This window comes from Tamandua tetradactyla, chromosome 8, assembly GCF_023851605.1.
Source record: "Tamandua tetradactyla isolate mTamTet1 chromosome 8, mTamTet1.pri, whole genome shotgun sequence".
NCBI lineage: Eukaryota > Metazoa > Chordata > Mammalia > Pilosa > Myrmecophagidae > Tamandua > Tamandua tetradactyla.
Window position 1 is genome coordinate 107,182,548 of NC_135334.1, and position 26,895 is coordinate 107,209,442.

A 26,895-nucleotide genomic window follows, 5' to 3' on the forward strand; every position below is an offset into this window, starting at 1 on the left:
GTATCTTTAGAGTTCATGTTTCTACCAACAGTCTCTTCACAGCATTCTAGGCCTTCTCTATCAAGCTTCTCACAACTCTTCCAGAATCTTTCCCATATCCATTTAAAAAGTCGTTCCAACATGTTTGGTATTTGCAAACTGCAGCAGCAGCACCCCACTCTCCGGTACCAAAATCTGTTCTAGTTTGCTAGCTGCTGGAATGCAATATACCAGAAACGGAATGGCTTTTAAAAGGGGAATTTAATTAGTTGCTAGTTTACAGTTCTAAGGCCGAGAAAATGTCCCCATTACAACAAGTCTATAGTAATGTCCAATCAAAGGCATCCAGGGAAAGATACCTTGGTTCAAGAAGGCCGATGAAGTTCAGGGTTTCTCTCTCATCTGGAAAGGCACATGGCGAACGCAGTCAGGGCTCCTCTCTCGGCTGGACAGGCACATGGCGAATACGGTATCATCTGCTAGCTTTGTCTCCTGGCTTCCTGTTTCATGAAGCTCCCCGGGAGGCGTTTTCCTTCTTCATCTCCAAAGGTCGCTGGCTGGTGGACTCTCTGCTTCATGGTGCTGCAGCATTCTCTGCTCTCTCTGAGTCTCTCTCTCCAAAATGTTTCCTCTTTTATAGGACTCCAGAAACCAATCAAGACCCACTCAAATGGGTGGCGACATGTCATCCCCTAATCCAGTTTAACAACCATTCTTAACTAAATCACATCAACTAAGGAGATGATCTCATTACAGTTTCAAATATACAGTACTGAGTAGGGATTATTCTACCTTTAAGAAATGGGATTTATATTAAAACATGGCTTTTCTTAGGGGGCATATATCCTTTCAAACCAGCACATACTTTAATGCATTAATTAATTTAATTCTTTCAACCACCTTGTGAGGTAGGGGCTACTATTACTCCCATTTCACAGATGAGCAAACTATAGTACAGAGAGGTTAACTAAGTTGCCAAAAGGCATACAGATACTGAGCGTCAGAGCTTGAATTTATACCAAGCTACTCTGTTTCTAGGGCCTATATTCTTAAACCATTATGTAATTTTATATCTCAAGTAGAAAGAACTTGCATAAGCTTTGAATCTTGGCTATAAAATATGTTTGTTATGTAACCTTAGGCAAATTACTCATCTCTCTAAGCCTCAACAACCTCATGAGTTTAGTAAACCAATAACTACCTTAGAGCAATTGAGAACATCAAATTAGATCAAATTAGGTTAAATTAAAAATGCACAGCAGGTACACAATAAACAATAGTTACTTTCATCTTTTTATTGTCTGCTTGGATAAATTCTTGATAGAGATTGTGTGGAAAATGTTATTATGTATAGACTGTATTTTAATAAAAATAGAATTCTCCTTAAAATTTTGTTGAAATTCTAAAATATTATTTTAACTATTTTTTAAAAATCAAAATATTAGCTCAAATATACACACACATCTCTATTATTTTAAGTTTCGGAGAAAATCATTGATGATCAAATATTCATTTTACAATGCTTATTTGATGTTTCTAATATATAAAATGAAAGTAATCCACCTTCTCTTCTTCATAGGGGAAATTCTGCAGGCTGTACATTACTCCCCAACCAATTTATTCATGCATTACTCCCAAATGCACTGGAATTTATTCAGTGACCACTTGCTCCTTCTTTGAGTAAGACATCTTGGAGCAAGGCTTAGAGGGAGCTAGAGAGTTCCTTAATCTCCCCAACACCTAAGGAAGGGAGCAGGAACCCTGAGAGATCCATAAGAAATAATTTTTGGAGAAGAAATAGCATGAAAAGATTAAAATTTATGGAAGAGCCTTGATGGGTGAATTAAGGCTTTGATGGTGGCCTAATAAGCAAGGGCCACGTGGATTTGCTTATTTGTTGTTTGTTTGCTTATTTTTTTATCTTGGTGGTGTCTAGCAGTTTATATGGGGTCATTTAGTTGACTTTAAAAATTTTGTTTTGGGTTTTTACTGATATGGCCTATACATGGGGGATAGGAATGTTGACCTTACACGTTATAAACATAGGCCTCATAGAATTCTGACCTTGAAGAGTCAGAGTATATAAATGCAATGGGGATTATTTTTCCAATAGTCTTGACCTTCAGAAAATGTCAGCCTAGGGTGGTGAGTGGCCTTAGCATACACTTTGGTGGGCTATGGCAGCCTTAGCAGCCATCCCTAGTTGGTCTTGCCTACTTTAGTGTACAGGCTGCTGTCTCTCGCTCCTGAACCACTTCATGAATTTCACCTGATAGAGCAGGCAAGTCTGAGACTCAATTAGATCAGTTCAGGCATTGGAAGGTGGAAAAGTATTTGCTGCTGCTCTGCATTTTTCAGCCAAATTTGCAGTTCAGGACTTTAAAGTATAATGGCAGCTGAGTCCTACATGGGCTACAGGGTACAAGTGAGGTTCTAGCTCTAAATTGTGAGTACCAGGCCTAGACAGAAGTACTGGATTAGCCATCTCAAGTTCTATTTCTTTATTTTAATTTTAAGTTGAATTCAAGGCCAAAAAGGAATTGTGGACAACGCACCCTTAGATACTATATGGCTTTTCCACAGTTTTAAAGTAAACTCCACCAACCCAGGTAAGTTCTAAATTTGTTTATCACATAAATTTTGACCTTGGCTTTATTTTTCAGAAACCCGAACTGTGACTTACCTACAGAAGAGTGGGTAGATTTTACTAGAAAAAAGAATGCTCAATCTTCTTGAGTTAAGATAAAGAAACAACTTGAACAAATTATTACAAATTCAGAAAGCAATTAGAATACCTGTCCCTAGAACACTGTATCTCTAGGAATTAAATTTGCTAAAGGAGTCCAGGAGGAATTGAAGTTGACAATATGCTTGAATCTTATGATCAGAATAAAGCAGTATGTGCATGGAAACAAAATAAAAGAAGAGAAGATGATTTAGTTGGACAACAAGAGATTCCTTAAAATAAAGATAATCATCTGATCTGAGCATACGTGTTTGTGAGATATGAAAGAGGAACAACAAGATCCTGAAGGCCAGGTATTAAAGTAAAGGAGATGCATTCAAGCCTAACTATTCTGAAAGAGGTTATTATAAAAGGATAAATCATTTTAATTGCTACAGAATACGGAGGAGTGGCTTGGGCCCAGTGAAACTTAACAGAGAAATAAAGTCAAGATCTCAGATTGCAGACCCAGAAGGCGCCTCCAGAGGAGCCAGAATTGCAACTATAATGGAGAGGTGGACTTTTATATTACAGATAAAATTCACAGTACTCACAGAGAAATAAGGGAATATTTTTTTAAGGACAGACAGTCATACAAAGAATGCATGTAAATATACACAAATTTGAGAAGGGGATATTAATAAGATTAGTATAAAATACTCAGATAAGTATTGGGTGAACTTCAAATATGTATGGATTCAAGACAAAGGGAAGGCAAAGGCAAGATAAATAATATTACATGGGATCCAGACAGAACAATAATCAAAGGACTCCAGATCTAAATTACATGTTAGACTGTGGGAGAACACATCCTGTGTAGAATTATTTAACCCAGAGAGGTGAAAATTGATAAGACTGGTTTGAACAAAGGATACTATTGACAAACTTAAAACTTATTGACTTCATAGCTCTCACTATGAGAGTCACTGAAAGAAAAAAATCTAGAGGAATACATTAGAAAAACATAAGTATGGGCCAGAAAGCAAAGGGAACGTAACAGAAGACAAGGTGCTCAACTGCAGCAAACAAGCCTAGCCCTGGTCCCATTAGAGAAGAGAACTTCTCATAGTAAATGAGAATTACAAACTCAGCTGAGTCTTCCTAAAATGAACAGGAGCATAGCAGAGGCAAATCTCAGGGACAAACCCTAATCACTTCAGGAAAAGAGGTGCCCCACCCCCCCAAAAAAAAATCTGTAACTCAAGACTGGGAGCTTTCAAAATCAAGAAAGACCATGTTCCTAGAAGAATATGGGAAGACTGATGGTTACAGGACTCCTAATGAGAACAGCAGCTTCTGTTAGGAAATCCACTGAAAGCTATTCTCCAATTGGAACCAAAGTGCAGATGAGGAGGGAATTAGTAAATTTCTTAGGTTGAAACAACTCCATATTCAGAGGCCCTTCCAGCAGCTACTGTGAGTCTGGATTGAAAATGCCACTCACAAGACAAGGTGAATGCTATGTCATTTGACAGGGCTCACCCTCATGGGGTCCAGAAACAAGAGACTCAGAGGGAAAGGAACATAATGATGTTTGGAATAATGTTTTAAAAGGAAAGAACAGTTCTTAAAATAAGATTTTATGACTGGGGCGGCCATCAGTGCAAATTTCCAGTTGCTGCAAGAACTGTAACACTCTCAGTGGCTTCTTTGAGAATAATAGTAATATTATAAATAATAATGATGAAAGCTAATTTATAAAATGCTCGCCAGGCATCAGACATTTTTTCTAAGGACCTTACATATAATTCACTTAATCCTCAAAACAACCCATTAAGGTAAGAGCTATAATCTCCATCTTATAAACAAGAAAACTGAATCTCAGAAAAGCTAAGTAACTTGTCCCAGCTCTTACATTAAGTGGCATAACTGGAATTTGAACTCAGACTCCAAAATCAGAGTACTTAATCATTACGTTACACAGCATCTGAGAAAGGAGATAGTGTGCAATGGATGATCTTCCCTCCAAGATTAGGTAAATATATAATACCATAACTAATGCCTTAATGGATGATTGTGTCTCCAAAAGTTATGTCATAGGTCATGGACCCTGGTCAACTGCATACAACAACTGGCATCTTGGAAAGACTGACATGAAGAACGTTTTCTCTTCTTTGTCCTCTTTTACTTAGTATCGGCTATGGTCTTTGATAGCAGTTACGTGGGTCCGGATCATGCCAATATAGAATACTAGAGCATTATTTTGATTGGAATGCTCAAGTTTGCTTGGATTGGCTTCTGTTCTCAATGTGTTGGGTATGGGGCAAACATGACAATTTTGATGCAGTTGAAAATAGGGCACATGAAAGAGTTGGTGTAGACCTAATTCAACTTCTGAAAAGACACCACTCCAGTTGCCTAGAAGGTAGTTGCTGGAAAAATTCCAGCTCAAACCAGGCATTCAAGAGCCATCTGGCTGATACTTGGAAGAATAAAATTAGGAGGATTTTAATTTTTTAGGACTTTAACAGTTTATACTCTTTTTTGGATTTTAACTCACCAAGGTAAGATGATTTGATTTTAGAACTTAGTTCTTTTGGACTTAAAATTTCTTTTGGAGCAGACACCTACCAGAAGAGGAAATACAAATGGCCAAAAGGCACATGAAGAGATGCTCAATGTCCCTGGCCATTAGAGAAATGCAAATCAAAACCACAATGAGATATCATCTCACACCCACCAGAATGGCCATTATCAACAAAACAGAAAATGACAAGTGCTGGAGAGGATGCGGAGAAAGAGGCACACTTATCCACTGTTGGTGGGAATGTCAAATGGTGCAACCACTGTGGAAAGCAGTTTGGCGGTTCCTCAAAAAGCTGAATATAGAATTGCCATACGACCCAGCAATACCATTGCTAGGTATCTACTCAAAGGACTTAAGGGCAAAGACACAAACGGACATTTGCACACCAATGTTTATAGCAGCGTTATTTACAATTGCAAAGAGAAGGAAACAGCCAAAATGTCCATCAACAGAAGAATGGCTAAACAAACTGTGGTATATACATACGATGGAATATTATGCAGCTTTAAGGAAGGATAAACTTATGAAGCATGTAATAACATGGATGGACCTAGAGAACATTATGCTGAGTGAGTCCAGCCAAAAACTAAAGGACAAATACTGTATGTTCCCACTGATGTGAACGGACATTCGAGAATAAACTTGAAATATGTCATTGGTAACAGAGTCCAGCAGGAGTTAGAAACAGGGTAAGATAATGGGTAATTGGAGCGGAAGGGATACAGACTGTGCAACAGGACTAGATACAAAAACTCAAAAATGGACAGCACAATAATACCTAATTGTAAAGTAATCATGTTAAAACACTGAATGAAGCTGCATCTGAGCTATAGGGTTTTTTTTTTTTTACTATTATTATTACTTTTATTTCTTTTCTCTATATTAACATTCTGTATCTTTTTCTGTTGTGTCGCTAGTTCCTTTAAACCGATGCAAATGTACTAAGAAACGATGATCATGCATCTATGTGATGATGTTAAGAATTACTGATTGCATATGTAGAATGGTATGATTTCTAAATGTTGGGTTAATTTCTTTTTTTCCGTTAATTAATAAAAAAAAAACACTGAATGAAGCTGCATCTGAGCTATAGATTTTTTGTTTGTTTGTTTTTTACTATTATTATTACTTTTATTTCTTTTCTCTATATTAACATTCTATATCTTTTTCTGTTGTGTTGCTAGTTCTTCTAAACCGATGCAAATGTACTAAGAAACGATGATCATGCATCTATGTGATGATGTTAAGAATTACTGATTGCATATGTAGAATGGTATGATTTCTAAATGTTGGGTTAATTTCTTTTTTTCCATTAATTAATAAAAAAAATTTCTTTTGGACTTTGTCCTTTGAATTTTAATTTCTTCACAAAAATTTGATATTGAGCAAGAGTTAATTTGCAAATGCAATGGATGCCTCTATGTTAATAAATTTTATGGTTGAAATATGGAATCCTGTCATTTCATCTCATTGCAGAATCTCTGAAGAATTTGTCAGAAAACACATAGCTATTTTGGACAGTGTTGCTGGGCATAATTTGGGATGGAAATTAGAATAGGAAGTGAAAGGTCAGTGTTTCATAGTATGACCTTAGAGTCAGTTTAATTAATGTACTGTTCTAACTCATTTCAGAGCCTTTAGGTGAACTTTTATGCTATTCACCATGATCTAGAAAGATCCACAAAGGAGCAGAGCTTGGTTATTGGATTAGCAGCCTCATGAAAGTCCTGAGAGTCTGCCATTCTCTTCCCTCAAGAGGTAGAGTGACTCCTCTGATTCATCATAAAGCAAAATTTGAATCAAATAAGAGAACAAAAAGTTGAGGACTATTAGGGAAAACGACGATATTAGTAAACAACTCTCTTAAATTCTCACATATATATATACCGATTCTGTCATGAGCTGCTTCTATAATATAAAGTAACTGATATATGATTAGTCAATTGGAGGATGATAGTATGATGTGAAAGTTTGGTTGGTGAATATGTACTTTTTCCTAGTCAAAGGAAGCTGTAGATTAGCAGTAGAATTCTATCCTTTAGCAGAAAAGAAAAAGACTTAATTTGGCTGCTGCCCTGAGGCTCCCTCCCCAGAAAGGTGCACTCGAGTCTTGCGTGAGTCTTTGATTGTGGAAATTTCACTTCTTCCTGTACCTTCCTTAATGGAAGTGCCACTGTTTCAAACCTCCACTTCCACTTATCTCATGCTATTGTTTTTGTGGAGTTTTAATATTGCCTGAGCAGCACTTTGAGAAGCCTGGCCAGGCAGTTCACATTATCTCCCAAGTTCATAATTATTTTAGTTAATATTTTGGTTATAAAGTTTCATAGATTTTGAATGGTCTACTCAAACCCTATTTTTCCTATAAGTCCTGTTATTTTGGCAGGCATGATTTTGCAGATGACATTTTTCATGCTTATATTGTGTTGTAGCAGAAGTGCCTCTTTTATTAGCATGTTGAACATATACAGAATTATGGTATCTATTAGTTCTCTTCTACTCTAGGAGAATAGGAGCTATGAGGAAAGAATTTTTCCACATATATAAACTGCAAATATCTTTGTAAAATCCTCTGTGGTTTAGAAATCTAAAAATACAAGTATTTTGTATATCTGGTGGCATTTGTTTTGTTAATGTTTTACTAGACTTGACAAAGTAAAAGTAGTTTAATGTCATTTAAAACGTTTTCATTTCTTTGGGTTTGATAGATATATTTAGTATGTGGATTTTGGTGATAGTTTCCTGGGTACAAAAAAAGTGTTCATTTCTCACCACAATTTGAGACATTTGAAAGTATTTCCGATTTCAAAAAGGAAGCATCAGGTAGGTGAAAAATGATTTCCTCATTTTGTATTTCTGCTAATTTTAGTCCTTGATGTTTCTGATCCATGCTTATAAATTAAAAGTAATTGCTATAATCTTAACACTAGAGATCATTAAACTACTTCTGATCTATTAGAATAGATCAGTGGTAGAATGCTTGCTTTCCATGTGGGAGACCCGGGTTCAATTCCCAGACCATGTACCAAGTTGAAGTCCAGAAGACTACTGAACATAAAACTTTAGGGACCTCAATTATTTGACACACAAAATTGTATTAACAAAGAAAAAGAAATGCAAAACACTAATGTTAAGTGACTAGGGTGCTACAGACTGGAAGTTTCTTCCAACAGGATTAGTTTCTTTAAGCATTTTAAGTTCAGTGAACTTGCTATGCTTCCACATGTTAGTAGTTGCATGAGCTAATTTCAGCTGGCATAAGCTTTTATAAGTTTGCAAAAACACAGTGTAAAGGCATGCATTAAAATGCACACTTCTGGGACATGTGAAGCATGAGGTATGAATTCAAATGCATCACGCCTCACAGCACTTTTCTGTTTTGATAGGTAATTCTGTTATGCCATATTTGAGAGGGGGGATATAAACGTTTTAAATAAAAATCTTTGATGTTAACCAGAGATCCTTATTGTTTCAATTCTAGCAGTTAAATCAAATCTAAATTTGAGCTGGAAATAATTCAAAGCTAGAAAGTTTTGTAAGAAAATGTGTTGATTTATTTTTATTAATGCAAATTTGAATGATTATAAAACATCACTGATCATAAAGCAAATGTTAAGCAGTGCAATAGAGAGGGATGGGGAAAGAGAAAAATGCAAGAAAGGAAGAAAATAACTTTATAATGATACCTCCCTGAAAAACAAGGCTATAAAAAAGGCCTGTTACATATGTCTTACGGATAGATAAATAACTGTGTTTAAAGTTTCTTAGATAATGGGTAGATATCTGCAAGATATATGAAATGTTCAGATGAAAACTAATAAAACAAAAAATAATCATATCAAATACAAATTTTAAAAATGATCAAGGAAAATAAATTTATATATATACATTTAGAAAGTAAACATAAATATATACACATTTAGAACACAAATGTATATATAATATATAAACATAAATATGTATATACATTTAGAACATAAATTTATAATCCTTAGCAAAAAAATTTTAAGGCATAAAAAATAAATACCATTCCCATAGTGATCACTCAATAAGTATTATTAAGGATGATTGATATAATACAATCAAGGAAATTGGAAACAAATGGTAGTACACAGAATAACCATATCCCCAAATCACTTATTAGTTGCCTGGACTAGCCTTGCAGTTAAAGGTGTGCAATTCACCATCTCTGTCCTCCTTAGGCCTGAAGTCAAAGCCTAGATGAAATGATAGAACCATCCCAGTATCACAGTCAAACACACAGATGGAAAATTCATGGCATTTTTTGGGTTCAAAGTTGAGCAAAGCAGTGCTTTTAGAGATATTAAATGGAGATCTCATCTTTTGACAAAGATATACAATAAAATTATTTTTAAACTCAATGTAACCTTTCAATAGCCCTCTAGAAATTGACCAAAACATTTAAAAAATATGTATCTTCACATATAGGAGCACAATTTTTCATTTCTCTTTAGAAACATGCATCCCAGAGAAGTTGGCTACTAAATGATTACATTTATCACTTTTTAAATCTAATTATTGTTTACTATGGTGAAAATGCTCATCAATATTTTAAAAACCTAAGCTTGTGTGAAATGAAAGATTCTAAACTAAAATCTTGATGCTCTTTCATAATTTCCCTTTATATAAGAATATCATAATTATCTACATTATAATTAAACTCTGTTTTATTACATGTTTTTCTTTAACATGTATAAAGTAAAAACAAAATTATTTAAATGCTTTTCAAAAGAATATCACATGGTTTACAAAGCCTTTGCCACTTACCTTTTAAAAGATCTTCAATTTGTCTGCCATACAAATCATAAAGACATCTGGCTGGTGAATTTAGATTCATTCTCATTGTGCAAATATCTAAAACCTACATGGAAAAAATACCTTATAAATAATGTATTACAGTCATCTCTGATTAAATTGAATGTATATTTAAATTTTTTTCTATATGCATGCCTATTAAAATTATATTGTTAAATAAAATCTGATGATTTATAAAATGCTTCTAAAAGATGAAGTAAAAAAAAGCAGTTAAAATTGTTAGATCCCAATTGTATAAGTAAAATTAGAGTTATAAATAAAATTAGATGTAAATAAAATTAGAAAGGAGATAAAATAAATACTAAATAGTGGTCATGTACTATTTACTAAATTGTAGAACTCTGTGACAGTATTTTATTCTTGCTATCTTCTATATTTTCCATGTATTTTACAATGGAAGGATATTACTTTTAAAACACAAAGTATTTAAAATAAAATACTTTATTTTAAAATTCTTTACAAGTATCTTCAAACAAATTGTAAATATAGTTTGATCATAGCTCACCTTGCTAACTTATGTCTTTGAGCACCAAAAAATAGAATTAATAAACCACATTTCCACAAGTACAAATTTCAAGAAACTCATCTTTAATGGTTTCTAATATGCTAAATTGCTTTCTTAATATTAAATTCTTAACTTGTTCTCATTGTTTTACATGTGATCCTTTGAACCCACTGTAATAATCATTTTTCCAACCTCAGGGAAGATAGTAAACACGTGTCAGTTTGAGGGAACGTTCTAACTCCCTGGACTAGCCTTGCAGTTAAAGGTGTGCAATTCACCATCTCTGTCCTCCTTAGGCCTGAAGTCAAAGCCTAGATGAAATGATAGAACCATCCCAGTATCACAGTCAAACACACAGATGGAAAATTCATGGCATTTTTTGGGTTCCACTGATAGTAAACACGTGTCAGTTTGAGGGAAAGTTCTAACTCCCAAGGTAAAGAGAGACAAAGAAATTGTGTGCAAAGCCTCAGATAACTTGAGCCAGGTTTCACCAGGCTTTCTGAATTCACCATTTTCATCTCAAGATACAAAATACATTCCAAATCCAAATTGAAGGTATTTTTTGTTTCCCAAGTTTACTATTCATAGCTAGAATATATTATTGTTCTACCATAATCTAGAATTACTAATGGACTATGTTCACTATATCTTTCACTTGTTGAAACCATCTTTCACTTGCTGATATCATCCCCTTGCCATTTTTCTCACTTCTGTCTCTACTTTAAAATTGGGGTCCTTAATCCTAGCCCTAGCTCAAGAAACTCATTTGTTTTATAAAAATGGACATTGTAATAGCTTACTGTTTATATAGAGACAAAACTGTACTTCTGTTTCAATTTGGAGAGCAACTTTGAAACAATGTAGCTGATCTGATTTCTCTAGTTGCTGTATTAAATGTGTTGCATTTAAAAGGTAAATATGTAGCTGAGGAATTGGTTTTTGTTGAATTAGATCAGAGTTTCTCAGCTTTGTTCCACTTCTAGACATGAACAATGATGTTTCTATGTGCCACATATTCCTAAGGACATTCAGAGGTTGTATGTTTTCTTTGTACAATAGCCGCAAACCAGAACTTAGGGCAATTTTTCAGAAACTATGAATGGCTGCTATTGTTCTATTGAGAAAGCATATCTGTTTATGATTAAGACTGATGTTGTAAGAATAAGCCTGAGACCTTTAATTTATGAGGAAAATATCACTCATGCCATCAATGTTTTATCTAGCTAAATAATAAAGTACTTGCAGTACACAAATGTCTGTAATGCATTGTCATGTGGAAGCAAACCCACTGACTTCCAAGCTGCCTACTAGAAGTATATAAATGCAGAGGTTCAATCTCTAATCTATTCCACGTGTCTTCACAAGATCGACATATCACTCCCTAACTTGAAATGGCCCCTCTGATATCACTAACCCTACTTCTCTCCAGCCTCTTTGCTAGTGGCAGGGACTTGTCCTTGGCAACAAATAAAACAAGGGAATAACCCCGGTAACTTTCTGCACATTACTTTTCCTGCCTTCCTTGTCACTCCCTTTGGCCAATGTCTTTATTGGATACTCTTCATAAACTCACCAGGGAATCCTATCCCATGGAATAAAACCTTTCCTAAAGATGCTGAGAAAACAATGCTCAAAATATAAGCGAGAAGCTATCAGAGGACGGCAATAACACACTGAAATTTTGTCTGTGGCTTGAGATGGAAAATAACTTGACTGACATTGGCACAGGACTTCTCTCTCTCTCTCCTTCATTTTGTTGTTGTTTGCTTGCTTGCTTTGTTTTTTAAATACCAAATTATAAGTAATTAACATAGTTGGATTCAGACTAGCAAAATTTTCCCATGGGTCACTTTTTTCTGTGTGCCTTTGTGCCCAAAGATTATGCTTTCACCACAACGACCACCACCCCTCATTGACAGAATTACTCAAGAGGGATAATCCAGTTTAAAATCCTCCTCAGCCAATCATCTCTGAATACTATTAATAGTCTACAGTTGGTTCAATGGACCCTAAGTAGACACAGCCTCCTCCTTAGGTTCCTTACCTTCTTTCTTTATCCTTTCTTTGTGTTAAGCTCTCAATTTCTTAAAATTATAAATCAACTCTTTAAAAATGTAATGAAGTCTTTTGGTACAAGTTATATTCCCTACTAGTAAAAATTTAAATGCTTTCAGTAGCCTCCAATGTTATAATTTACCAATTAAACTAAGTCAGATAGGAGTTATTTAAAAGACAGTCTTTTTTACTTCACACAAATTTCAATGATTTTTAAAATTATTTCAAATATTGCTACCTTTGAATCTGAAGAAAAACAGCTGAATAAAATTCTATTCCTTTCCCACTCTTTTCTTATTCTTTTTTTACTGATGCATCAGTAAAAATAAATCATTTTACAAGCAAGATTTGAAGAGTTAAATGAGTTTAAAAACCCACTTAGACAATCAAACACTGTAAATTAATAATGCATAACATCACTGTCATTCTCTCCTACTTTCAGGACAAAAGATTTTGCAGTGCTTAAGTAATGTCAACCTTTTGAATCATTTTCTCAGAGTAAATTATCAATGGTACAAACTAGTATTTATATATGTTTTTAGGTCAGAAGCTCTGAAATGAAGCCTCTACTTGTAAGGTCATTCTCATAATTCACAGTTGAAAAATATTTAACTGTGCTATCCTACTGAAGTATCAAGGTTAATTAAAATACCATTTCCACTAATCTGTACCTGTTAAACTTGTTAAAATATTAATTCTACAAGTTCACACTTTATTAATTTATTTTAAGTTAGCCTGAAGAGAACTCTTCTGCTTCTGAAATTTAAGACCACCATGCCATAAACCCAGAAACTTCTTGATAAGCACTTGGGGAGAGATTTTCCTTAAATTTTTTTCAGTGTATTTATTTATTTACCTTTTGGGGGCTCACCTCCACTCCCAGGCACAAGTGGAGTGGAGTGTGTAACTCCGGGGTGGCTACAACCCAAACTCACATGGTGTGGTAGAAAGATCCAGTTGTCAACTTGGCCAGGTAAAGGTGCCTAGTTATATTGCCGTGGACATGAGCCAATGGCATGTGAACCTCATCTGTTGCTGATTATATCTGCAGTCGGCTAAGAGGCATGCCTGCTGCAATGAATGATGTTTGACTTAATTGGCTGGTGCTTAAATGAGAGAGCTCAATATAGCACAGCCCAAGCAGCTCAGCATACCTCATCTCAGCACTCGCAGCTCAGCCCAGGCCTTTGGAGATGCAGAAAGGAATCACCCTGGGGAAAGTTGTTGGAATCCAGAGGCCTGAAGAGAAGGCCAGCAGAGATCACCCTGTGCCTTCCCACGTAAGAAAGAACCTCAGTTGAAAGTTAGCTACCTTTCCTCTGAAGAACTAATGGAATAAATCCCCTTTTATTAAAAGCCAATCTGTCTCTGGTGTGTTACATTCTGGCAGCCAGCAAACTAGAACACATGGGTACACAGTCTACAAGCTCTGGGTTTGATTTGCTACTATCCCAGCCAGGTGAGAATGTATGCTTAGATCAATGTCACCACAAGCCAACTGAGTCAAGTCAACAAGCCATCAGGCCTAACAGTATCTGCCCTCAAAGACAGAAAAACTTGATACCTTTTAACATGTTTTTATGAGTCAAGACCTAGTTGTCTAAGTCTCGATTTATAACCCCCAACATACTCCCCTCAAAAGTTCCACTACCACAGGAATCATCAAACTATGGCTATAGGTTAGTTTCACCCACCAGTTGGTTTTGTATGACCTGCATGCTAAAAATGGCTTTTTTGATTGTTAAAGAAAAAATCACCAAAGGAAGAATACTTTGTGATATGTGAAAATTATATAAAATTCATATGCAGAGTTTTATTGTTCATTTACATATTTTCTATGGCTGCTCTCACACTAAGATGACAGAGTTGAATAGTTGTGACAGAGACTTTATGGACTACAAAACTGAAAATATGAACTATCTGGTCTCTTACTGAAAAAATTTGCCCACCTCTAGTCTATTGCATCATCATCCACATAAAAGTTCTACATTTTCTTGTCCCAAATACACTAGCCCCAACTCCTTCCAAACCCTTCCTATTGTATACTCTGGAAATATTTCACCTGATCAACAAACTTGACCAGACCCTCAACTTCTTTAAAAAAATAAACAGACTTTCCCCAGAGTTCACTAATTTCCCCCAGAGCCTTCTCAAGTAGTGGGTTTTAATTCTCTTATTTATCACATGGTCCGAAGTTCGGGAGGTGGTGTTACTTAACATTTACTGTTCCAACACTGTTAGTCCCCAGTTCTCTTATTGAAGAAACAAGCAAACAAAACCTCTTCCCTTGAAGACCCTGGCATTTAAGCACACCATCTTCTCTCACTCTAGTCCGTCTTTCTCATTCATGTATAGTTTTTTGGCATGCATAGCTTGCAAAATCCTAACTCAGGGTGGTTCTTATTTTCCACTTTCTCTGTGTGCACATCCAGAAGCTTGGTGCTACAAGAGAAAGTCATACTGGGCAGGCCACGGTGGCTCAGCAGGTAAGAATGCTTGCCTGCCAAGCCAGAGGACCCGGGTTCGATTCCCGGTGCCTGCCCATGTAAAACAAACAAAAAAGAGAGAAAGTCATACAGCTGAGTACATCAGCATTACTATTATTCAGCATTATCAACCTCCATGAACCCTCAAAACTGCCCAATCACTTCTAATTCATTGCCAAATCTTTCCCCCACTCTCCACAATGAGAATTTCAAACCATTTCCACTCTGTTCAGTTTCATCCAGTCTCTTCTCTATTTCCTTCTTCACTTTCAGCAGATGATGTGACCTCAAACCTCATCCTCTATCAAGACTGCAAGCTTAATTTACTTCTGTACACATCTTCTCCTGTTCCCACAAGATATATTATTACATGTTTCCCTTCTTCCATCTCAGGCCAATATATCTCAGCTTCTAAAGATACACACACAAGCACACACACACACTCATCATTTCTCTTTCATGTATATTCAACCACTGCTTAACTGGATTTTTCCCACCTGTGCTTAAACGTGCTCAAATTTTTCCTATCTAAAAATGAAATCCCATCTGACCCCATATCTCCCTCCAGCTATTCCTCCCCTTCATGACTAAATCTTATAAAATATTTGCCCATAATCTCTGCTTCTATTTTCTTACTTTCTGTTCATTTTCAGGCCACTCCTGACTGCCTTTCTTTCCATTTACCAAAAATTCTAACAAAGATTACTGACTTGCTGCATTGACAAACTCGAAGGGCATCTTCTTAATTCTCATCTATTTCAACCTTTGAGCAGCATTTGATCACTTCTTTATTTAAGCACCTTTTCCTTTGAATTTGGAGATATGATAATCCAATGATTTTTCTCTCACATTTTTGGCATTGATTTTTCTCATAGGCTTATCCTCCTCTACTCATTCTTGAGAGTTGTTCAAGATCAGCCCTCTTCTTGCCCCACTGTATATTCTCTCTTAAGGCAATCTCATCAATGTCCCAAAGTTTCATCTTTTTTTACATATACCGATAACTCCAAAACTGATATGTCCATCCATAGTCTCTCTTCTGAGCACCAGATTGCATAATTCCTATTAAATATCTCAGCTTGAAAAGTTGAAGATCCCTCAAAATTGACATATCCATAACAAATTCCTGCTCTTCTCCATCAAGCCTAGCCCTCTTCCAGCATTCACTGTCTCAGTGAAAGGAACCTCCATTCATCCAGATGTACAAACCAGAAACCTCAAACTCATCCTTAACATCCTGCACACTTCACCTTCCCTCACTTTATGTATCTAAACTGTTATCAAGGACTGTTGGCTTTATCTTCTAAATATCTTTCAGATCCACCCACTTTTCTGTTTCCATGATACCCCCTAGTGCAAGCAATTATGATCTGTCACTGGGACTTGTGCAATAGTTAACTAAGAGTAGAAGACTAAATATAGTTAAGATGTCAATTCTACCTAAACTGATTTACAGATTCAATGCAATACCAATTAGAATCCCCAAAACTTACTTTTCAGAAGTAGAAAAACCAATAACCAAATTTATCTGGAAGGGCAGGGTGCTCCAAATAGCTAAAAGTATCCTGAGAAAGAAAAATGAAGACGGAGGTCTCTCGCTACCTGACTCTAAGGCACATTACGAAGCTACAGTGGTCAAAACAGCATGGTACTGGCATAAAGACAGATATACTGACCAATGGACTCAAATAGAGTGTTAAGATATAGAGCCTCTCATCTGTGGACTATTGATCTTTGATAAGGCAGTCAATCCAACTCACCTGGGACAGAGCAGTCTCTTCAATAAATGGTGCCTAGAGAACTGGATATCCATATGCAAAAGAATGAAAGAAGACCCATCTCTCACACCCTATACAAAAGTTAACTCAAAATGGATCAAAGATCTAAACATTAGGTCTAAGACCATAAAACAGTTAGAGGAAAATGTTGGGAGATATCTTATGGATCTTACAACTGGAGGCGGTTTTATGGACCTTAAACCTAAAGCAAGAGCACTGAAGAAGGAAATAAATAAATGGGAGCTCCTCAAAATTAAACACTTTTGTGCATCAAAGAACTTCATCAAGAAAGTAGAAAGACAGCCTTCACAATGGGAGACAATATTTGGAAATGATATATCAGATAAAGGTCTAGTATCCAGAATTTATAAAGAGATTGTTCATCTCAACAACAAAGAGACTGCCGACCCAATTACAAAATGGGAAAAAGACTTGAACAGACACCTATCAGAAGAGGAAATACAAATGGCCAAAAGGCGCATGAAGAGATGCTCAATGTCCCTGGCCATTAGAGAAATGCAAATCAAAACCACAATGAGATATCATCTCACACCCACTAGAATGGCCATTATCAACAAAACAGAAAATGACAAGTGCTGGAGAGGATGCGGAGAAAGAGGCACACTTATCCACTGTTGGTGGGAATGTCAAAGGGTGCAACCACTGTGGAAGGCAGTTTGGCGGTTCCTCAAAAAGCTGAATATAGAATTGCCATACGACCCAGCAATACCATTGCTGGGAATATACTCAAAGGACTTAAGGGCAAAGACACAAACGGACATTTGCACACCAATGTTTATAGCAGCGTTATTTACAATTGCAAAGAGATGGAAACAGCCGAAATCTCCATCAACAGAAGAGTGGCTAAACAAACTGTGGTATATACATACGATGGAATACTATGCAGCTTTAAGACAGGATAAACTTATGAAGCATGTAATAACATGGATGGACCTAGAGAACATTATGCTGAGTCAGTCTAGCCAAAAACTAAAGGACAAATACTGTATGGTCCCACTGATGTGAACAGACATTCGAGAATAAATTTGGAATATGTCCTTGATAACAGAGTCCAGCAGGAGGTAGAAACAGGGTAAGATAATGGCCAATTGGAGTTGAAGGGATACAGACGGTGTAACAGGACTAGATACAAAAACTCAGAAATGGACAGCACAATAATACCTAATTGTAAAGTAATCATGTTAAAACACTGAATGAAGCTGCATCTGAGCTATAGGTTTTTGTTTTGTTTTGTTTTGTTTTGTTTTGATTTTACTATTGTTACTTTTATTTTTTTCTCTATATTAACATTCTATATCTTTTTCAGTTATGTTGCTAGTTCTTCTAAACCAATGCAAATGTACTAAGAAATGATGATCATGCATCTATGTGATGATGTTAAGAATTAATGATTGCATATGTAGAATGGTATGATCTCTAAATGTTGGGTTAATTTCTTTTTTTCCGTTAATTAAAAAAAAAAAAGAGAAGGGATAATTGGAGCTGAAGGGATACAGACTGTACAACGGGACTGGATATAAAAACTCAGAAATGGACAGCACAATACTACCCAATTGTAATGCAATTATGTTAAAACACTGAATGAAGCTGCATGTGAGGTATAGGTTTTTTTTGTTTTTTTTTTCTTTTTCTTTCTATTATTGTTTTAATTCTTATTCTGTTGTCTTTTTATTTCTTTTTCTAAATCGATGCAAATGTACTAAGAAATGATGAATATGCAACTATGTGATGTTATTAAGAATTACTGATTGTACAGGTAGATTGGAATGATTTCTAATTGTTTTGTTAATTCTTTTTTTAATTAATTAAAAAAAAATCCAAAAAAAAAAGAATGTACGTGCTTATATGTCGTTATTTAAAAAAAATTTTTTTTAATTAAAAAAATAGTTAAATAAGAGTGTCTTTTCATCTCATGTGGCTACATCCAATCTGTTCTTCACCAAGCATCAAAGTAATTTCTTCAAAAACATAAATCTGTTTAACTTCTATTTACCTATTGAAGGTTAGTTAACCCCCTTTCAATGACTTCCCACTCCTCTTAAGACAGAAAAAAAGACAAAAATATGTAAGAATTCCTACAAGGCCATGCTCCTCTTCACAAATTGACCTTTCAACTCCTGGAATTCACCCTACGGGCTCTGCCACATAGGGCTCTATGCCTTCTGCTTAAAATGGTTCCCCACCTTTAATGCCTGAAAATACACACATATAAATCCTGCTTATCCTTCAAATCTCAACTCAAATATTATTTCTTCCCAGAAACCTTCCCTCTGTCATTCACTCCACATTCAACAATACGACCATTTGCAAATGTCCTTTTCTATCACTAAACTGAAAGTTCCATAACAGCAGGGCCAAGGTTGGTTTTGGGAACTACTGCCAGGGCTTGGCAGACATAAATGTCATAAAAATATTTTGAATTAATAAATAAATGAAAGTTAATACATATTATTTATAATTTAAAATCATTCCATAATGGGTTCATATTAGTAAAAGTCTGATAAACCTAGCAAATATAATTTCTGAACAGATTTTTACAATATATGCTAAATTAATTATGTAAATTAAACATATATAATTCCAAAAATTTTTTTCAAATAAAACTCATTCTTTTTACTAACAGAGCGTTGATCTGGTACTGTGCATAGGAAAAAAAAATAAGAAAACCTTTCACATTTGTAGTGATAGAGTTGTTTTCCTACCCAATGTCCATTTCCCCCCAATCACTGTGGCCCTAAGTTTGAGTAGAGATCCACCCTTCCTCTTTTTGACTTAAAGGAGGCTAAAATTATTGGTGTAAACCAATTATGGTGGTTGCATGTCCCTTACCTGTGAATGGTTTGGGGGTAGACATATAATGCAGTTTGGCCACTGATAAATGAAAAAAGGTTTCTGGAAAAGGCTTCTTCACTCATAGGTAAGAGATGGTCATTTTCTGCCTCTAAACATAAGAGTTGTACCGGCCTGTATGGCAGCCATCTTGTGACCAGGATATAAAAGTGCAAAAATTCCTGAAAATAGTAGAGAACACAGCTGGAATTCTCTCATACTATGCTTGGAGCTGCCCTATCTCTGTATTTCTGAATTCCTTTTTTGCTTGTATATCTCAATCAGGGTTCTTTTGTTATTTGCAGCTAAAGTCATCCTGATAGAAAAAAAAATTTTTTTGTACCACATTCCTCAAATGATAAAAATTGTTTCAGCTAACTCTGTGACTATTTATACAACAAAAAGATTACAATATAATTCATTCTATAAACCAAGGTAGCAAACCACTTAATTAAGAACCCAGAAAACAGACTTTAAATTTAAAAATTTTAATTCTTTAAAATGAACTCTTTAAAACTGAAAATGAATGGATTATTATGAAGTTAATACTTCAAATAACCAAAAATATTACTTCTTCTTTGACAGTTAATTGTACTTACCAATAGAAGAGAACAACAATTTATCATGAACTTTTCAGAGATGGAATTTAACAGATCTTTTTTTGCTAACTTTAAGACTGTCAAATAAATAACAAATTTTCAAAGAATTAAAATGTAATAAAATGCACTTGACATAAATCTCTGCTGAGGCCAACATCTTGCAATGACTTGTAATAAAAATTACGATTATAATTTTTAACTTGAAGGTGCCAGGAGATTGAGCTGAATGTGTAACCATCTTATAAGTAGCTGAAGGGTGCTTTTCTGAATAAATCAATGTATCAATTTACTGGTCTATTAATCTTGTTTTCCTAAAAGTAGATGATACGGTGCATGCCAAAGGTAGTTATTTGCTCTTACTAGTAATGACTATGACTATGACTTTTAAAGCAATTTTATTTTGTGAACTTGCAATTTAGGTATTTTCTGGCTTTTAGTATTAAAGTATGAGTGAGAAACTGATAACCATGGAAGTAATCTATTAATACAGACTCCTGCTTAGATATGTTATCCTCAACTGGTCTCTACTTAAGAACAGCTAAATGGATCATACTACTTCTAAAAATTTTATAATTCTAATCACATTATTTTTGTGTGTTTTTAAAATCTACTGTATTGATACTTAATTTACACAAAATAAGCTGCACCTATTTTAAGTGTACAGTTCCATGAAGGTAGAAAAATGTTTACATTTGTGTAACAACCTCCACACTCAAGACATAGAATATTTCCATTGCTTCCCCCTACCATCACCAAATTTCTCATGCTTCTTCCCAGTCAATCATAATGTCTTACTCCTGTCCCCAGGAACCATTGGTCTGCTTTCTGTCACTAGAGAATAGTTTTGTCTGTTTTACAATTTCACATAAAAGGAATCATACAGCACGTAATATTTTGTATCTGGCTTCTTTCATTTATCACAATGAAAGTGGCTAAACGGTGTTCTTCGGTATGGATATATCACAGTTTGTTTATCCAGCCACCTATTAATGGACTTCTAGTTTGTTTCTAGTTTGGGGATATCATGAATAAAGCTACTATGAACATTCACTTAGCAGTTTTGGGTTGACAAATGTTATTTCTCTTGGGTAAATGTCTAGGAATGGGATTCTAGATTGTATGGTATTTTAACTTTACAAGAAACTATTTTTCAAAGTGGCAGTATAATTTTGTATTCTCATTAGTATGTGTAAAAGAGTTCCACTTGCTCCATATTTTCAGGAACACTTAGTATTGTCAGTCTTTTTAATTTTAGCCATTCTAGTATGTATACAGTGGTAACTCGTTGTGGATTTAATTTACATTTCTTTGATGATCAGTAATGTTGAGAAACTGCATGTGCTTATGGGAAAGTTCTATATCTTGTTTAGTAAAGTGTTTGTTCAAATATTTGGGACTTTTTAAACTGAGTTGTTGGTCTTACTATTATTGAGTTATAAAAGATATTTATAGTCTGAATATAAGTTTTTTTGTCAAACACATGCATTTTGCATATTTTCTCCCAGTCTGTGGCTTGCCTTTTCATTCAATTAAGGATGTCTTTTGAAGAGCAGAAGCTTTTTTTTAATTAGAATAAAATACATTTAATCTCCTTTTATTTGGTTCATACTTTTTTGCATCCTAGCTAAGAAATCTTTGCCTATCCCAAGTTTGCTCCAATAACTACTATAGCATTATATTTTATGATAGATCTATGATGGATTTTAAATTAATTTTTGAGACTAGTATGAGGTAGGTGTTGATATAATTTGTTATCACACAGACTTGTATCAGTAACATTTGTAAAAAAAAAGTCCTTTTCTTATTGAATTACTATGGCCCCTGTGTCAAGAATTACTTGCCCATATATATGTGGGTCTATTTCTTAACTCTATTTTGTTCTATTACTCTTTATGTGTATTCTTCTACCAATACCATGCTATCATAATCACTTTAACTTAAAAGTGAGTGTTGAAACAATACAGTGTAAGTCCTCATAATTTGTTCTTTTTCAAAACTATAATGTCTATTCCAATTCCTTCACATCTGTAACATTTTATAAATGAGATGCTGATTTCTAAAAAAAAAAAATGCCTGCTGGAATTTTGATGCATGGTGTATATACCCTATAGATCTATTTGCACAGAACTGGCATCTAAATAATATTCTATCTTCCAAACCATGAACATGATATATCTCACTATTCATTTGGGCCTTCTTTAATTTCTCCCAGCAATGATTTGTTATTTTCACTGTACAGATCTTGCACATATTTTGTAAAATGAATACCTAATTATTCCATGTCTTTGGGTGCTAGTGTACGTAATATTTTAAATTTTCATTTTCTAATTATTCATTGTTAGTACACAGAGTTGTAACTGATTGTTTACTGACCTTTTAACTTGAAATCTTGCTGAATTTATTCCTTAGTTTTAGTAGCTTTTATGCAGTTTCCTAAGGATTTTTATATTCATGATAATATAATGTACAAATAAGATAGTTTTACTTCTTGCTTTCCAACTTGTATATTTTTTATTTCTTTTTCCTTTGCCTTATTACACTGGATAAGACCTTCAAGTTGAAACGGTAGTAGAGAGGACATATTTGCCTTGTTCCTAATCTCAGGGAGAAACAATTCAGTCTTTCATTATTAAGTATGAAGTTAAGTCAGTGTTTAGTACACATTCTTGGTCAGATTGAAGAAGTTCCCTTTCTATTCCAAGTTTGCTATAAGCTTTTTGTTGTTGTTGTTCATGAATAATAACTTTTGTCAAATTCTTTTCCTATCTCTACTGAGAAGAACATATGGTTTTCTACTGTATTCTCTTAAAGTGATGCATTAAATTAATTTTTTAATGTTAAGCTGATTTTGTATTCATGAAGACAAAACCTTTTTATTGATCTATTACCCTTTTTATACATTGTTACTATTCTATGATCAGGGGGATATTGGTATGTCTGAGTATCAGGGGAAATATTCAGTTTTGCATCTGTGACCGGAGGGATAGTCTGTTCTGATAATGTCTTTGTAAAACTAGTCTTATCGAGTGAGAGGGGAAATTATTCCTCTTTCTCTAGTAACTAAAAGAGTTTGTTTACAATTGACATTATTTCCTCCTCTAAGTTTGACAGAATTTGCCACCATCATTTGGACTGGAGTTTTGTCTGTGGGAAAGTGTTTAATTATAAATTCAATTTCTTTCACAGACACAGGGATTGTCAATTAAACTGTGGCTTTTAAAAAACCAACCTCTGTTTTTAGAGATTTTCTCCATTGTTTGTACATTTTCTCTTCTATTGATTTCACTCTTTATTGTATCCTTCCTTCTTCTTACTGTGGGTAAAAATGTGCCATTTTTCTAGCTCCTTAAAGATGAAATCCTTGATCAGTGATTTTAAACATTTCTTCCTTTTAAATATAAGTATTTATCTAAATACTACTTTAGCTTCATCCCACAAATTTGAGAGATTATGTTTTCATTTTCATTCTATTTTATATATTCACTAATTGCCCCAATATCTCTTCTTTAATTCATGTGCTATTTAGAACTGTGCTGTTAACATCCATATATCTAGACAGTGTTTTGATACCATATAATATTCATTTCTAATTTAATTCTGTCAGAGAACATATCAAATAAATTTTGACTTTTTAATGGCCAAAAATATCTATCTTGGTGAATGTTTCATGTACATTTAAAATAATTCCTTTGTGCAATGCAAATTTGTTTCTGATATAATTTTCTTTCAGTGAAGAACTTACTTTAACATTTTTTATAGTGTCAATCCAGTGGAAACAAATTCTCTCCACTTTTGTTCGGCCAAGAATGTATTTTATCTTCACTTTTGAAGGATATTTTGACTGTCTATAATATTCTAAGGTGACCAAAATTTTTTAGCACTTTAAAGATACTGTTCTGTATCTTTAAAAAATGCCTTGCATTTTTTCTATAAGAAGTCAGCTTGCATTCTTCTTTGTACCTCTGTAATTAATGTGTATTTTTTTCTGTGGATGCTTCTCAGCTTTTTTCTTTTTCATTGTTTACAGCAATGTGGTCTACATGTCATTATCTGGTTTTCTTCTTGCTAGCGGTTCACTGAACTTCTTGGACCTATGAGTTATTTCTCATGAATTTCAGAAAAAATATTTGACCATAATTTCTTACACTATACCACCCATTCCCCCTTCCTAGGCCTCCAATGGTACATATTTCAAACTGCTTGATATTATCTCACAGGACACTGAGAATCGGTCTTTCTTTCAGTCTTTTCCTTTTCCTTCTGTGTGCTTCAGTTTGGATAGTCTTTATTTCCATGTCTTGAAGTTCATTCATATTTTCTTCTGTAATGTCTAACCTGCTGTTAAGCCCATCCAGTGATCTCTTTCATTTCAGATATTGTATTTTTCAGCTCTAGAAGTTCCATTTGTTCTATTTTTAGTTTCCATTCCTCTTCGCATCATGTTCATGTATTTTTTAAAATTCCTTGAACATAATTATAATAATTTTATAAATGTACTTTTCCCATGCATTCTATTTGGCAATCTATTTCTCTTAGTTGTGGGTGACCTTTTCTAGGATTTTCATGCATGTCCCACATGTTCAAAAAGACCTCTCTGATGGGTTAGAAGGTGAATGTCTCCCTACCCTATGCATATTTCCATGTTTTTCCCCCTTATACTTCCCCATTGTTCTTTCCCTGGTAATTATTGTGCCAGATCTTGTGGAGTTCACCTATGCATTAGCAATTTAATAGTCAGCCAAAGAAACAAGGGAACGTCCATGCAAATTTAGGAAACTAACCTCCAAAGTGTTCCCTCTTTTTTTTTTTTTTTTTTTTGGCATTACCCTGCAAATTCCAACCATCTCTGTCTCCCTGAACTTTCATCTCTGTTTCCTCAGCTTGTAGAGGCCTCTCCCTATACCATGGTCTGAAATTTCACTCCAAGTAGGAAGCTGGTAAAATTGTAGCACTCACCTTAATTTTACCCCTTCTTTCAGGCATTATAATCGAGCACTGCTTTTTGTCAATGTCTGAAAACATTTGCTTCATATATTTTGTCCAGTTCAGATATTTAGATTAAAGTTCTATGCTTCTATGTCTAGCACCCAAGTAAAGTTCATAAAAGATACATTAATGGTAAAGCACACATGGAAACTAATAAACTCTTTGATTTAACCATTTATATGTCCCTAGCAATTAAAATGTGTTAAAATATAAAATGTTATATATAAAACAACTTTAATAAAAGAAATAAATTTTTCTTTTTCAGAGTTAACAAACATCATGTTTATGTTTTGCCAATTAACGTAGGGATTGTACTTAACAGCAGTAAAATAAATAAATCATAAAACTGAAAATTCTCATTTGTTTTTATTTTAATTGAAGACATTCACATTTTGTTTAACTTGGAAATTCATTCAAGAAAAAGATTCTGACTACTGAATAATCATTTATAATGTTTTAAGACAATTCAACTGTATATCCATAGAAATTCACATTAAATAATGAGAAGACAATTAGCTACCATGGCCTCTTGAGAATGAACTATATTATCAAGTTTCATATTTTTTTAAAAACAGCTTTCATATTTTTAAAAAATCAGATAATCTCTGGTGTAAACATTAGACTAATTTTTTAAATAATAATAATAAGTATCAATAGTCTTTCCTCATATTTCATGAAAAGCTCTTTAAAGAACTTCCAACATACTGATTATGCATGACCTCCCCTGTCTAAATCCATGCTGAGCATCCTTAATCAAATTTTGCTACTCCAGGTGCTCCATTTCTAAATTTCTTAAAATGTTCTCTAATTTATTTTATCCAAACTACTGGAAAAATCTCTGCTGTTATACCTACTGATTTGTGGATGAATATTCCAAAATCATGCTATTACGTTGCATTTTCTTTTTATTGAACTGAGCCTTTTTTAAACTTGAAAATTTTCTTAAAGATTTTGTCGTTAGGTTTATTGAGTTAATTTTCAGATTGGCAAATGGTTAACATTATTTCAAAGCCTGGATTTTCCTCTGGTTTTAAAACATCTGTTAAAGTCCATTATTTACTGTATCTTGAAAGTAATATATGAATAATTCCCTCAGTACTTACTGGATTTTCATTAATAACAGGGAAAAGTAACTTTAATGAAATATGTTTACATACAAATATTAAGGAAATATTTATTTTTTTCTAAGATAGGTTTGCTGTACAACAATTATTCCCTTCATGCTCCCTTGTGTATGTTTTCCTCTTCCTGATTTATGAACTCCCTGCATAATTCTAATCAAGCAACTAGCATTAAAATTTCCCATATATTCTTTTCTCTACCCCACAATTAATTTTCTTTCTCATAGCTACCTGAGAAGTGCAGGAGAATGAAAAAAGAAAGAAGTGTGTGAACATGACTATCAATGAAGTTTTATAACACCCAAGCAACAGTTCTCAAATTTTAGTGGGGTTAGAAATCATCAGAGGACATTTGTTGAAATGTAGATCCTCAGACCCACATGCTCAAGAAATCCTTAATTTAGTAGGCTTAGAGAGGAGCCCAGGAGGCTCTATTTTTAACACA

At 34.3% G+C, this 26,895-nt stretch overlaps 1 protein-coding gene across 1 annotated transcript in view; it reads right to left on the reverse strand.

Moving 5' to 3' along the window:
* Nucleotides 1-26,895, reverse strand: part of DCDC1 (doublecortin domain containing 1) — a 544,066-nt gene that overhangs the window by 426,861 nt on the left and 90,310 nt on the right. The window contains 1 exon segment of the mRNA XM_077114307.1: nt 10,020-10,113. Coding sequence (XP_076970422.1) covers nt 10,020-10,113 — 94 coding nt within the window.